This window comes from Periplaneta americana, chromosome 10 (genome assembly GCF_040183065.1).
Source record: "Periplaneta americana isolate PAMFEO1 chromosome 10, P.americana_PAMFEO1_priV1, whole genome shotgun sequence".
Classification (NCBI taxonomy): Eukaryota; Metazoa; Arthropoda; class Insecta; order Blattodea; family Blattidae; genus Periplaneta; species Periplaneta americana.
In genome coordinates this window covers 82,944,908-82,961,310 of record NC_091126.1, presented here as the reverse complement: position 1 = coordinate 82,961,310, position 16,403 = coordinate 82,944,908, and the positions used below count along the sequence as shown (strand labels likewise).

The 16,403-nt window shown below is 36.7% G+C and overlaps 1 protein-coding gene across 1 annotated transcript in view; it reads right to left on the bottom strand.

The window, feature by feature from the left end:
• Positions 1 to 292: 292 nt before the first annotated feature.
• Positions 293 to 16,403, bottom strand: part of LOC138707835 (liver carboxylesterase 1) — a 115,540-nt gene continuing 99,429 nt past the window's right edge. The window contains exons 3-4 of the mRNA XM_069837801.1: positions 14,452 to 14,952; positions 293 to 3,447 (exon numbers count right to left, since the gene is read on the bottom strand). Coding sequence (XP_069693902.1) covers positions 2,623 to 3,447; positions 14,452 to 14,952 — 1,326 coding nt within the window. The 3' untranslated portion in view covers positions 293 to 2,622. The remainder of the gene's footprint in view (positions 3,448 to 14,451; positions 14,953 to 16,403) is intronic.

The following is a 16,403-nucleotide window of genomic DNA, read 5'->3' as shown; positions in this document are numbered from 1 at the left end:
ACCTCTGCATTTGCGAGCGTAGTTAAATAAATCATAATTTAATTTTTTGATCAATTAGATAAAAAGTATCAAGAAGAAATTCCCTGCCGCAATACACGTCTTTTCCTGTTTGAAATTTTGAATTCCTTGACGAGGAATATCCAACTTTTTTTTGTTCTCTTTTTTTTTTACATTTACGGGACAGAAAAAAAGTGAATTCCGGCCCTATGTGCACAACGCTATGCACTTACACAAGATAAGACACACATAGGATACGGCAATGAAAGCAGGACAACTTTGAAGTGGTGTGAGGGAAGTAAATTTCAGATATATTTAAGAGCACAGATTCAAGAAAGGATGTGAAGGTATTCGTATTTATACTCATAGTGTATAATTATTTACAAATAAAAATTAATATATCTTCATACAATTTTAATTTAAAGTTAATAATAACAAAATACATCATCAATGGAAAAATAATAAAGATTGGCCATTTATGACAAACAAAGAAGTGTTAATGTTGTAATGCGTTAAGGAAATTCATTGCTTATATTTTACTATTATAGAAACTTAAGTGATGTAATATTCAAATACAATATTTACGTGTTGGAAACTATAATCTGAATATTAGGCTTATAAATGCCATTCGAAGGCGCATAGAAAGATTATACGTATATTCTCTTACGCATCATTATTATATCGATCGATATATATATACAGTACAGTGTCCCGTAGAATCACTACCACAAACAAATATAAATATCTCGTCACTCTGTGAATTTAGAAATATGTTTCTCATCTTGTCTTACGTAGAAATTCTCCAAGTTTGGTAACAATGAAAATTATGACTCTAGTGCGCATGTGTGGCGTATGACAATACATAGAGTTAAAATGGCGGAATTTACGGTACAGCAGAAAGTGAAATGATGTTATTGGTTAGCCGAATTGAAGTTCCCAATTGCAGTGCATAAACGATTTACGCAGGAATATGGTGCAAATGCTCCAGAGCGTCATACAATTGTGAAATGGTATAATCAGCTGTTGAAAACAGGCTCTGTGTTAAGGAAGAAGGGAAGCGGCAAAAAAGCAGTGTCCGGAGCTACAGCTAAAATGTTAGGCAAGCATTTCAGCGCAGCCCACGGAAATCAATTCGACGGACCAGTTCAGAGCTGGGTATTCCGAAGTCGACTGTTCACAACATTGTCCGTAAAAGATTGCGACTTAGAGCATACAAAATCCAACTTGTGCAAAAGCTGCAGCGAAATGAGAAACCCAGACGGACCGGGTTCGCTAATGCAGTGTTATCCTGCATTAATGATGGCAATGGATTCCTCAACCACGTCGCATTCTCAGACGAAGCAACCTTTCACACGTGTGGTAAAGTGCACCGCCATAACTGTAGAATATGGTGAGAAGAAAACCCACGTGTGTTAATGGAAAATGCTGCGGAACACACGGAGGGAGATAGAATACCGTCTTGATATTGTTCGGGCCACAAGAGGCGCACATATATTATGGAGATCTAATGAAACTTGATGAGTTTTTGTAACATAAAATCTAAGTCCGGTTATTCTGTCACTATTAGTTTAGGACAGTGGTCGTAAGCACTCGCTGATATGGGTAAAGGGTAAGCGGAGCCGTCCCGTGTGCCCCGTCGTGCAGCAGGAAGAGGTAGAGAGCATACCCGCTAGCAGTTACGAATGCACCATAGTGTAGTGTGTTCTCCGCGGGTAAGAGACGCTAGCCCCAGGGTGCTCTGTGCTGATGACCGCTGGTTTAGGAGATATTCAGGTTTCTTTGTGGTAGTAATTCTACGGGACACATTGTATATTTGTCAGGTAAAGTTAATTTGCACATTGCAAAATATATGTGCAGTAATCTTTATGCAATACTTATTTTAAGAAATACTCATTCGTATTCTATTAATTCAAATACTCTCTTCTCTGAAGAAATTTCATGTTTTCCGATACTGGACGGCATAAGATAGTCACAAATATCAAGCTTCACTCTTCTGTCTTGCTTTGCTCCTATTATTTATTATAATCGGAAACCTCTTATTCTTGAAGTGGTGTATGAAAAACACTGACCCTCTTTACTGTACGAATACCCAGCTCGTACAAGTTAAATCTTGCAGCCTTGTCTCTCAATCTATTTAGTCTATTACAATCGGCATATTGGTTTGGGATGATAAAATTTGATTTAATTCGATCCTTCACTTGTGATCTATTGCAATTCACATCATGTGCCAATACTAACGTATGAAGACATTGTATAATTTTGTACCATTGCGCCATTCACTATGGTACTGAAGTCTACATAAATTATATTTAAAGTGAGTGGACTCTAACTTTAGGTCATCAAGTCGTGTAACGACCACACCAGTCGATTACTTCATATTCTCAATAGACAGTGGTAGTTGAACACATTTTAATGTACTTCTTATAATCAGCTACTCTTAGTGAATGTTTAAGCACCTTAAACATATTAGTAAAGTGGAAACAGACCAATATTTGCCACAATGATGTATGATGTATAGGATTTTCCTCAAAATGTGTCATTACCACCTGAATAAATAATTGAGCATCTTACTGACGCAGCTTAGATTTTAAACAAATCTCTCACAATCACGAGTTTTGGAATATATTAGCTACTCAGCAGAAACTGTAATCCGGCAATAGTCGCTAGAATACCTGTCAAAGCTGGGCTGCTGTGAACTCGAAAAGCGTTTTGAGTTATATTACAACATTTCATAGCCTCTTTGACTTTGGGAAAGTAATCATTCCAAAAGGCGAAGGCCTTGTGATCAAACGTTGATGGATCACTCATGTTGAAATTTCGATCAATTATCATGACGCCGGGAGAGTCCTCTTTGAATACATCCCATTTGTAATTGATGCCGCTTTGAATTGGGTTACCGGTTTTGGCGAAGTTGGTCCACAGGTTCATGACTATGTCGGCAACTTTACGGTCTGCACCATTCCAGATGAGGTGACTAAGCGAGGGCCAATACGGCATCCCCCAGAAGAATGGTAGCTCGAAGCCATGGGGAACGCTCACCCAGTCAGGCAAACCAGTGAAGTGGCTCTTCTTTGGCTTGTAGTCGAAACGATACACGTACGTCCTGGCCGCGGACTTGCTAATGAAGGTGGCTTGCTTGTAAATGCCAGAACCGTATCGTTTCTCCGTTGTGTAGTCCACGTACTTCTGTCGGATGACTTCTGTGTCCACAGATGGCGGGTAGGGGCTGTAGTAAAACAAGATTGTGTCCACCAAGTGGGGCACGTTTACTCCGCACGTGCCGTTCAAAAGTCCGAGGTCTTGGATGACCTCCGTGTAGTATTCATCTTCAGTTTCAGTCTCGATGAGAGTCCTAAACATGTCGGCAGAAATCCCTTTCTCCGAGTCGCGAACTGCATCATCAATCATAAATGCATCTTCCATGTCGACATATCCTGTCATGTAATCCGCCTGCGAAAAAGGAATATACGAATTAGAACATGTCAGTCTGCGAGCACACGCACTTACAGTATAAATTTGTATACATCAGTTGAACCATTAGTTATGTCATTAATTTTGGTAACTAATTTTTTAGCAAAGAACAACAAAGAAGTCAAGTACCATTTTGCTGTGTTATCCAGAAAAAACGTGCAATTTTAATCATCTGAATTCTGTCATCGTAGAACGTTTCAGAATGCACAGTAGTTACTTGTGTTCCGGTAAACAATCACTTCACCTGGCGTTTTTTGAGAAGGGGAGTGGGAGGTCATTGTTATGTAGATTTTTGTCAAAGTCGTAAGAAAAATTCAAATAATGTATTGTTTAATTTTCGTGTTTTAAAGGTGTAGAGAGGAGGTGCGAGCAGTACTTTGCTTCAACCAATTAGGAATAGTTACTCACTTCAATTTTAATGTAACTAACAGGTAAAGTTATATAAGAGAAAGTAAATTTTCAGAATCGAAAGGGAATTGTTTATGTTTACATTTCTCCTTCTCTTCTCCATCGCTCTGACGTAGACGCAAGCTATATTACGATGATCTTTTACAACGTGTCTCTGGTCCATAGAATTTGAAATTGCTCCGAGAAACTAAAATTTACGTCCCTTCTGATGAAATTTTTTCAAATTTAAGGAACAAAACTGAAATTAATTCAATAATTTATTATCGGAATTCAATGCTCTCTAAAATTGAGGGAGGGTATTGGAGAAATAATTAATTGCTTTCCTAAAATACCCTAGTAAACGTTTAATTTAAAGCTCATATAAGGAACAATAGACCTATAGGAGAGAAACAACTCTATTTAATGAGAAAATTATATTTAAATTGCGGTAATGTATATGGTCGACATTGTGCATAAAGAGATAGATGTGGTTGAACTGCAAAATCTTTAATGGTAATGTATACGTAGTTGAAACATATCCAAAGATATTGTTATGTAGATAACATATTAATTTATATCAATATGTAATACACTATCTACCAAAAAGTAATTGGCCACCCAGGATTTTACGTGCTAGATGCCATTTTCGGTGGCTACTATGCAATGGTATGCAGACAATAATGTTCACCAGTTGGACTGGTCTGCACAGGGTCCTGGTCTCAATCACATTGAGCACCTTTGAGACGAATTGGACCGGCGATTGAGGTTTCGGGAAATTCGGCCAACTTCCATGGTCCAACTGAGTGCCATATTGCAAGAGGAATGGCGACGCATTCCAGTGGATATCCTACACAAACTAGTGGAGAACATGCCTGACGGGGAGGCTGCTGTTATAGCAACAAGAGGTGGTACCACGAGGTTCTAAAGGGGCAAAAAACAGTGCCCAATTACTTTTTGGTAGATAGTGTATACTGTGCTTCAAATGTCAAATGTAATATTATGTACGGTAAAATAGGGTTCCTTAAATTTGGATGTTCAAATATTTACTTCGTAATATATTTATTTTAGCAAACTTCAGACAGAAGCTAAACGAATGTGTTATGTTCAGAACAGAGTAGGCCTACTTGTGAGATTTTACAAGAAGTCACAGAAAGATTTATCACTAGTAGTACAACAGATACTTTCTGAATAATTTCATTTCGAACTCAAAGCGAAAGAAAATATAGGTTATATATATTTTTTGACCTGTTTTAAGTTGCATCAATATATGACACGTACACTGCCATTTGAACTTTCCAGAGAGATTGAAATATATTAAAAATATCGTTTTACGAGAACTCTCGTAAAGACACATACGATAAGAATACTGTACACACAGGAGGCATTGTAAAGCCGATCGTTGATTTGTGATTATGAGAACATTCAACATGCATAGGCTTTGGATTGATCTAATTATTATTGAAAATTAACTGTACAAAATACAATGTCCTGTACTTCTGAATTGACGCGCGGACGAATCGTTGGAATGTGGAAAGCAGATCTTCCATTAAATGCAATCTTAAATGCCATTCAGCGAAATGTGAAGACTGGATACTACTGGACCAATCGTTACGATGTTCATGGAGAAGAAGGCCTTGAAACGCAACCGAAAAATGCGCAAAAAAAAAAAAAAAAGACAAATAGGAGAAGCAGCAATTTTGAATGTAAACAGAGAACATCCTTTTAAACCAGCAGCGGCTATAATTCAAAGATAAATAGATTTTAATTGCATCGTTGTTACCGTAAGAAGACGTTTACATAATAGTGACATCCATCACAAGAAAGGAGACTGTGAAGAAAATTTCTGATGAACATCTCAACATTTGCGTCGGAATCACTCTGAATATACTCGTAACATTTATATATGTCGTCATATGGTCTGACGAGAAAGCTGTTCCATGTTATTAAGACGGCAGAATTTTCCTGTGGTGTCCAGACAACATCAAATATGGCTCAGAACATATCATCGCTGAACAAAGAAGTGGCCGACCGAGTGTTGCATTTTGGGGTTGAATGCCTTTCGTTGGTGACGGAGAACTGGTCCAGGTGTCTCCGAGAATGGATTCTGAGGAACATATCCAGGTATCTTTTCTCTCAATGAAGGCGAGAGGGGAACATCCCTATGCACCGGTACCTATGATCTGTTGTGCGCTCCTGGGTTGAGGTGCAAGCCCACCGACCCCACCTACGCCGAACCAACCTAACCGTTAACACCCTAACGACCAGTCCCGCTAACTTTCCAAATCTCTGTACCATTTCACCCCAACAGCCCCCCCCCCGACATTCACTCCTCAAACGGTCTGAGGCGTAAGCCTCTCCCGTTGGGAGGGGAGTGGGTTCCGCTGCTGGCCACCAGCTACCATGCTTGATAAATCCACGGAGGCCGGTCAAGAGAGTCAGCGGCTTTGGAAAGCCGACGCAGGCGCGATCTGAAAACCAAGTAAGACAACCAGAATGATAAGGAAAGGATGATGTGGGAGAAAAGTAAGTGGCGAGAATGAATGGGGTTCCATACGCCTGATAAAGTTACCTGATATTCATCCATAGCAATGAGGGAAAAATCCCGAAAAAACCTCAGCCAGGCAACTCGTCCCAAGCGGGGAATCGAATCCCGGCTCGCAGGGTTCGGGAGCGAAGACGCTACCACGAGACCACAGCGGTGGACTATCCAGATATTAGAAAAAATGTATGCTTCCTTGTGTGAGCATAGTCTATTATGAAGACGAACTACACGTGATTCATTTTGTGCAGGGTAGTAGCTATATTTATATTTCTAGGAACTCCAATAAAATTATTGTTTGAACGACTTCTCAAATTTCACTTCTCGATTGACTAGCCAAAGTGAAAATTTAATATGATAGGACATAATATGGACAGTTATGATCCATGACTGGGAACCAAGAAGCCAGAGGACAAAACAGGCTTTGGTTGATCATGTGAATTAAGTTTGGAAAAGCATTAGGTTGAGGCTGAACATTTGCCTTATCATTGAGTCCATGAACAGACGACTAAATGCTATGATCGACCAAAATGGCTGGTGGATTCAATAATGTATATTTCAGAGTGTTAAATACGTTTCGATGTAATATATAATTTAATTTAAGCTACCGTTTGCGTTACAAATTAAGTTAAGTTCATGTGTTGGCAGTAGTTAAATATTGAAAATCACATTTCATTTATTATATTATTGCTGCTTTATTCGAGGCAATGATTCAATTCATTCAAGTTTTCTTGTGAATGAATCCTTCAATCCACGGCAGTAATTACGAATACCTGGAGTATGTTATTAAATTAGTCTTATAAAGTAAAAGTTTATTACAGTATGACTTAATCGGTGTACCTATTAATTATAGAAATGAATAATAATAACTGAAGTATTAGTTGAATACCAATTTTATTTCGATTAACTTTTCTGAATTAAACTTTACCCCGCCATATACTCTAGAGACCTCGAAGAAGATGCACAGTTGTCCGACAAGTTCTAATGAACGGCAGTGTACTTCTTGAAAATATCAGAAAATATCTAGTGCAAATAGCCTATGTATGAGAAAACATTTAAAGAAATGCAGTATGCATAAATAACTTTAACGTAGGCCTACGTTACGGATAAATACATATTTTAGTACAGCCGGACTGATTAAGTTGGTGGACTGACTACGGACTAGAAACGCACATGTTTGATTCTATGCGAAGGCAAAAGAATTGTTTTTCGATGTAACTTCTAGAATGACATCAGTGCTCAATGTACCTCACAGCCCCATAAAATTCCTTCCCCATGAATAAAGCGACAGGGATTTGATGCTGATAATTTACGGATATTAAGAAAGTAGGAATATTTAGAACCTGCTGTCCTCGAGACTTTGTTGCATTTAGATGAGACATAGTTATCTGTCATACCAATAAATACTTAGACGTACAAGTTTAATGTAAAATTACATTTAGGATACGCGCATTAACGTTGCAACCAGAGTTAGGAAGTTGGTACCAAAACTGTTACGTTGTGTGAGCTTGGACTGTATCTCTACCGAATGAAAAGTAATAGCGCATCTCTCCTGTCAGTGCATGTGAGTGAACCAGAACGACAAACATGTGCAGCCGGGTAGTAACCAAACATGTGCTCCAATCGTCCATGGTCTCAGAACAAGAAAATAAAAATGAATAATATAAAAAAGCAATAATTTGTAATTATGAACTTCGTAACTCCCTCACCAAAATAATTTAACCATACATATAAAAATAACATATGAAGTATAGGCCTACAATTATGATTCTAGCATCATTATAACAAATAACAATGAACATTTTCATTTTATCAAAATAAATACTCCTTTTATGTTCAGAAAAAAAGAAAAACAATATTTTATACTCTGAAAATATTCGTTCTACGTTAGAAGACCTTCTTCTTCTTCTTCTTCTTCTTCTTCGGTACTACAGCCCAAATCGGACCTTTGCCTCCTCTATTCTCCTCTTCCAATCACATCTGTCCAGTGATGTTCTCTTCCATGCCGTTACTCCCAAAACTTGTCTAGCATCTTCTCTCACTGCATCGGCCCATCTATCCTTCGGTCTGCCTATCGGTCTTTTACCATATATCGTTCCCCTCCATTATTTTCCTAGGTATCCTCTGATTCTCCATTCTATCGATATGCCCAGCCTATTCCAATCTTCGGAGTTTGATGTGTCTCACCACATCCATATCCCGATATTGTTCCATTACTTCCTGGTTATACCTTATCCTCCATTGTCCATTTTCATTAACTGGTCCAACTATCCGACTCAGTATCTTTCTTTCGAATACACCTAAGGCTGATTCTATCTTATTATTCATTACCCAAGTTTCACATCCATAACAGAGTACTGTTCTGATCCTTGTCTTATAGATTCGAAATTTAGTTTTCTTATGTACAAATCTTGATTTCAGGATATCCAATAATGCAAAGTATGTTCGATTTCCCTTCGTCATGCGTGTTTGTATATCTGTCCATTCTTTTTTATTACTAACCCAAGATATTTAAAATCCTTCGTGGTTTCAAATCTTTCTGAACCTATCTGTTGATTGGATATTAGGGTGTTTCTGTACTGCATCATCCACTTTGTCTTGCTGTTATTAATGCTCAATCCTATTTTTCCTGCTGCTTTTTGAAGGAGGTCTTTAAGTATCTCTTCTACTTTGGCTTTTGATCTACCCATAATGTCCAAATCATCTGCATACCCAACTACTTGTACACTCTTATACATCAATGTATTATTAATATCTATATCTGTTTGCCTTATCATCGAATCTAGCGTAATATTAAATAGCATTGGTGCCAATCCATCCCCTTATTTCAACCAATTGTTAACAACAAAGGCTCCTGATATGCCACCAAAAACTTTGACTTATGCTCTAGTTTCCAGCATTGTCATTTTTATCAGTCTTATCATCTTTGGGTGTATTCTTTGTTTCGCTAAGATTCTATATAACCCAATTCTACTTACGCTGTCATAGGCTGTCTCGAAGTTTATGAAAAGGTGATATAGGCTCAAATTATATTCCCAAAATTTCTCTGACATAATTTTGACTGTGTATAATTGATCTATGGTGGATCTACCTTTTCGAAAACCAGCCTGATATTCCCCTATTATATTCTCATAATATGGTTCCAGTTTTCTTCGTCATATGTGAGTAAAGATCTTGTACACTATGCATAGCAACGGTATATCTCTATAATTATGACAGTCCAGTCGATCATCCTTCTTGTAGATTGGGCATATTATGGTTGTTGGCACTCTTTGGGCATCTGTTCTCTTTTCCATATCTGTATTACCAATGAATGACTCGCCTTTTCCATTGGTTCTCCCCTGCTTTAATCAATTCTGCCGGGATATTATCAATGCCTGGTGCCTTGCCACTTTTTAATGCTTCAATAGCCATTCTAATATCTATTCTATCTGGCACTTTCAGTTCTCCTTCAATCCCACCTTCGTTAAAATCTTCTTTAATCTCTTCTAAAATCTCTTCATCTCCTGTTTCATTATTCAGTAGCAACTCAGTGACTTCTCCATCTATCTAAAACTTGTTCCTGTTCGTTAATCATGTTCCAACTTAGGCCCTTAATCATATTTGTTCTTGGTATGAATCCTTTCTTTTTATATCTCACCTCCTTGTACCTCTGTCTTATATTATTTTCTTGGAAATTTCTTTCCATTTCCATTATTCTGTTGTTGTTCATCTCTCTCTTCTTACTTCTGCATATGTGACTAGCTTCTCTCCTCTTCGCTTGAAATTCAGTATATTTTATTCTGGTGGGCCTTGTGAGATAGTTACTACGCGCCATGTTTCTTTCTTCCAAAGCCTGGTCACATTCCCTATCAAACCAGCCATTTCTTGTGGCTTTTTTTTTTTTTTCACGGCCGACTACCTCTTTCATTGTTACTTTGATACTGTTCTTCAGCTTTTCCCATTTTAGTTCTACATCTTCTTGTTCGTTTCAGTTCACACTTTTGAGTCTTTCGTCTAGTATCCTTCGATACTTCACTGAAGTCTCCTGTTCTTTAAGTGCCGATATATTGTATTTAACCGCTGGGGTATACTGTTTTCTCCTTACTCTCGTGATCTTACATATGTACTTGGTTTTAACTAAGTAGTGATCCGAGTCTCCATCAGCCCCTCTATAAGATCTCACATCTGTAATTCCGGATGCTCTTCTCTTATCGATCAGTATATGGTAAATTATGATTTATAGTTTCTCCATCCGGAGATCTCCATGTTTGCTTGTGGATTTTCTTATGGGGGAATTGTGTAGAACTAATAATCATATTTCTACTCTCGGCGAGGTCTATCAGTCTCTTACCATTATCATTTGATATCTCATGTAAGCTATTATTGCCAGTAATCCTTCTATATTCAATCTCCTTTCCGATCTTAGCGTTCATATCTCCTAGTATAATCTTTGTGTCGTTACTTGGGAGGGAATCCAGGACTCTCTCCATTCTATCATAGAAATCATCTTTTTCTAATATGTCTTTCTCCTCAGTGGGTGCATAAGAATTTATCATTGCTATATTACTGAATTTTGTTCTTAATCTCAGCACGCATATTCTTTCATTAACAGGTTTGAAATCAATTATCTTTTCTCTAATTGTTTTATCCACAATGAAGGTTACCCCATATTCATGTGTACCTACTTTTTTCCACTGTATATTACTGTATGACTCTTATAATCGTTTATCCCTGTCCCGTGCCATCTTGTCTCCTGTATTGCGGCTACCCGCATATTATATTTTTTAAATTCTAATAGTAATGCCTTCAATGCACCCGTCTTATAGTTACAAGACGTTATCGGAGCAAATCTGAAATGTGATACAATATATCTTACTATCAACAGGTGAACAACTACTTTGTGAATCTAATAATGTGTCTCGTATGTGGCACATAATATTAAACCCATAATAAAAGTTTCATTTCTATTGTAATGACAGCTAGGAAGTTCTTATCGTAATTCCGATGTTTAACTTTGACTGTAACGCAATCGAATGCATAGCAGCACGAGACGTCAACATTTAACGAAGAATAATCCGGGGAAAAAATAAACGTGTTAAACACTCCTACCTGCATAATTATTTAATAACAGACGAGTTTACCTTTTTTGGAATCAAGCATAATATTAATATTACATAAATAATACAATAATAACAGAATAGCTCACTTTGTTCAGAACCTAAAATATTAATATAAATTAACAATATTCTTCAAACTATTCACGACTCTACACAGCTCTACAGAATGCCACTATGCGTTGTTTATGTGAACATACTGTGTGTCGTCTGTAGCAAGCGGTGATAGGGCGAGGTGCGGGTAACATTGTTACTCCTCGATGTACTCAACTGAAATCTACTGTTTTGTTATGAATTTCCTATCTATGCTTGCAACGTACACACTTAAGAAATACAAAATTTCCATTAAAAAGTAAATATTTTCAAAATATACATCAGGTGAATAAAGTATAAGATGACAAATAATTATAAATAGTCTGAGTGGTATTAAACATTGCAAGAAATGCAACAGGTTTCTTCATGACACATCAATTTTACTTTATTTGAAGAAGGAAAAGCCGCATTTGGCTGATAACTGACTCCTAAAGGAATCCGGATTAGTGAAAATTTCTCTATTCTTCCGGAATTTGCTTCCTCTCGTGCATCATTCTCATACTATAACGGAATCGTTTATTGTAAAAACACCGCAACCGACATTTTTTTTTACAAAATGCGTTTTTTTGTGGATTTTGATTGCCAGTATGAATACGCAGCTTTTGATATAAAAGCCTATATCTATCATGACTCTAAGATGTAAAAAATTGGACAAGAAATATGCATTTCTTATAAAAACCCCATAACTAGCATCACATATGGTGATTTTTCAAATAAAACTAGTCGAAGGTGAATGAGTTTTTTCACTGCAATGAATAAAAAGGTAAAGTTCTTTGTAAAGAGTTCATTGACAGCACTGTACCGGCGGAAATATTCACCATTCGAATTCCTGGGAGAAATGTTTGTGCTGAAAATTTACCGTCTGAACTGCCAACAGACCTAGCTTATAACAGCTCGAGGCTACAATCAATGTTAAAAAATGAAGGTCCTTAAGAAGATTTTGCAGTACATACCGGATGAAGTGAAAGGATTCTACACAGAACTGTACACATGGCCTACCACCAACAAACATAGTAATGACAGTGGAAGCGAAGACTAAAAAAAATAATAAGTCCTGATAAGAAAAATGTCTGTTGCAGCAGAAAAAACTTTTATTTATTCTTTTTTTGTGATTTTGTATGTAGTTCTTCATAGATTCTAAAGTTTGTTCATACTTACTTTTATTCACTCTAATACTTGGAAAAAGGCAATGCTTTGCTTAGTTTCAGTTTGTTTGTTGGAAAAACCCCCATAACATCCTAATTAATTTAATTTTTGGGGGGGGGACTTTATATGTATTATAAAACACAGCCAATGGAGAATAAACCTCATACTTAGCAACTAATATCACTTGTTAAATATAATTTGATAATTAAAATTAAATTAATGAAACTAAACAGTTTTTATTGGTTTCCCAAAAATTTTGTTTTGTCACTTGTGGGGTTTTAGAAATAAACGACTGAACTACTGGTACCAGGTATGAAAAATTAACGACTGATTTTACGTATCACTGCGAATTCTGTGCTCCTTAGATTGCATTAAGAAAATTTCTTTGTGTTCGAATTAGGAGTTGAATCTTATATCTTCCGCTCAGTAAAACTACGAACTTTAATTTCCTTTGCATGAAAGGTCAAATGAAATGTGAGCACACACTTATAACATTGAACAACAAATTTCTACTTTTTGTCTTGCTCCGAAAAAAATAGGTGAATATTACTAATATGCGTGCCCTAAATCTGAATTTAAAATCCAAATTGCCCCACCACGTACCATTTTCCGGGGAAAATGAATTGAATATTTTTGACATAATTATTTTCTTTTAATTTTTCACTGCTACTGATAAAATTACAACACATTATGAATAAAAAATTCCTCATCATACTTGAAAAATGTGTACTGGATACAAAAATGATGTTACATAGTTTAAAACAGAATAACAGTTAAATATTTCGTGAGTATAATGAGAAAAATACCCGGAATTTTAAATTATTTAAAATAATTTTTTTGGATAGCTTCTGTTTATAACTAGACCTGGGACTGGGACTGTATTTTACAAGGAACCAACAATAGTCTGCAAGCATGCCGGATGATGATCTTCCTTTATATCGCCTTTCCATTTCAGATATTTCTTGATGAAATCTTTCCCCATGCTCGTCGCTTACCGCTCCAAAGTTAGGAGGAAAGAAATAGAAATGAGAATGTAAAAAGTATATTTTGAGAGACGTATTACACTCCATTTTGTCATATGCACTTAACATGGTTTCCACAAGTTCCATGTAGTTCTCTGCCCTAGAATTTCCAAGGAAATTTGAGCAAACTTCTTTGAAAGCGCGCCATGCCATTCTTTCTGTAACGGAAATTTTTTCCTCAAACAAAAGTTCAGTCATAAATTTGTGAATTTGTGGACCGATGAAAATGTCCTCTTTTAATTTGCCTTCAGTCAAACCGGTAAACTTTTCCTTTAAATACTGAAAACCACACCCTTGTTTGTTCATTGCATAGACCTCACTTTGAACTGTTATGAAATTTACTTAATAGAAGGGACCAATATCTTTTTATTTATTAGAAGTACAAAAGAAGATTGAAACAACCATAAGAAACCGGAAATAAGTCGTAAACTCATAAAATGCATTAGCTTTTGTTTTTGGTTTATACCCCCAACCCGCGCCAGGTGTTTCCAGGGGGAGCACTAATCGAAAAGTGAAATCGTAGTATTTCTTAAAAACATTACGTGATACTAAGAAAAGAAATACATTTTTGGATTCAGCGCACATCAAACCATAAGGGACACATTGTTTTAAGTCGGAGCAAAATTCTTGTTGTTCAGTGTAATTTATGATAGCATATATTATTCCGGTTGAAAATTACTCTAAGAATATTCCAACAAACCTTATTCATCTTGTACGTTTCAAACAAATTCTCCGGTGGCTTCGGCAAGAAGGCATTTTTGGTGACGTTGTCTATGACGGGACCCCAGGGATATCTGTCCCACGTCTCTTCCACCAACGAATCGGGCACGATATTTCTGAGGCAATCGACGAAGACTTGACTGGATGTTCGTTCGCAGCCGGCGTACAGATCTTTGTATGTATCCATGGATGGCATTGTGTCGATAAGTCTGTCAAAAGCGCTGCCGCTCATCGCGATAGCTCTGCTGAATTGTCCTTCAGATCTGGGGGATACCATGTGCAGGCCGACACTCGTGCCCCCGGCGCCGTGTCCCATGATGCAGACATCTTCTGGAGAGCCTCCGAAGACACTGATCTTAGCCTTCACCCACTTCAACGCCGCTACCTGGTCCATCAGGCCATAGTTGCCAGGCGACACGTCTCCATCCATTGCGAAAAAGCCCATAATGTTCAATCTGTACGCCGGGGTCACCACAATTACCTAAGAGAACATAATTATTTATTTAAACATCATTACAAAGTACAGAGAATATTAAGTATATGTGGATTAGTTTCTATAGGATTGCAAAAAGTGTAGGGTGAAACAAGACTACAAGCTTGTTGGCCACTTATGGTCCGGATCAACTTACTTAATACCGTAAGAGTGAAACCTAAACATTTCCCTCCCCCACTACTACATAAGGTATTGGATTATGGTGATTTTCTAATTTGAAAGTTGAATTTTCTTTTGCCAACTTCGTTTCGAATTTCGATACTGATAAATACTACAATTAGTAGTGACTTTATAACTAATATATTGGCAGCAGTGACACACGTTGTCAGTAGTTTAATTTCTGAAAATTCAAATTGTTCTAGATTTCTGAGCCCATTACTGGAAGCTAGTGAAATTTGAACATACTAATAATTAATTAATATCAGTATTAATATTAATACATAATAGTTATTGTATGTGTTACTTTATGTTGTGGTTACAATTTCAAGATTAGAGTTAGGTAGGCTAAATGTAAATAAATATTACATTATTTCGTGTGATACATTTCCTTGAGTAATCGATAGAAATACCACTTCACATTTTAATTAATTTCTTTCGTGTTTAGACTTTTATTATAATAATGGAGTAAATATTCTGAAGCATACATTTCAAAGTGGCATTCGTTTTCGGAATTCATACTAATAATTTCACGTGATCAAAGAAAATACATTTTTAGCTTAGGTCTCGTGATTCGTAAACTGTTTAATCAAAGCAACGAATTTCATGTTGTCAGACAAAATACATTTTAATATTAGATCATGCACTAATCTACTAACTACTAACATAATATGCGAGAGGTCCAGAAGACATATATACTCTTTCACAAATTATTGAACCTTTTAGAAAACCCCTCCCGAACATAAAGATGAGGTGTGGTAAATAAGCAAGACATCGTTATTGTTATTGTTATTATTATTATTATTATTATTATTATTATTATTATTACTTACCAATGTTTATTATTGTCTCAATAACATTATTTTTCTAACTTCCATTTTTCACTTTCATGTTGTTTTACGGTCTAGATATTAATGTAATAACTACTATAAACCAATTATCCAGGGTATCGAGCTATCGAAAGTATCTAGGATAGCGATGTATCGAAAGTGTCGAAGATATCTAGACATCGAATGTATTGAAGTCTCAACTCTACTTAAAAGATTAAGACGTTTTACATGTTATGAATGAATGAACGGGGAAGTGGGAGGGGCAGCATCTAAAATGTTATACTCGAAAACGCTTCCTTGCAAGGGAATTTGGGGCTGAGAGAAAGTATGTGAGCTGAAAGCATGTTGGCCACTTTTCTCACTGTGATTTTCGCAGTTTAATTTCAAGGAATATTTGAGAATTTTGAAAGGGGAAAGCCGAAAATGGACGTAACATAATAGCGACCACATAAG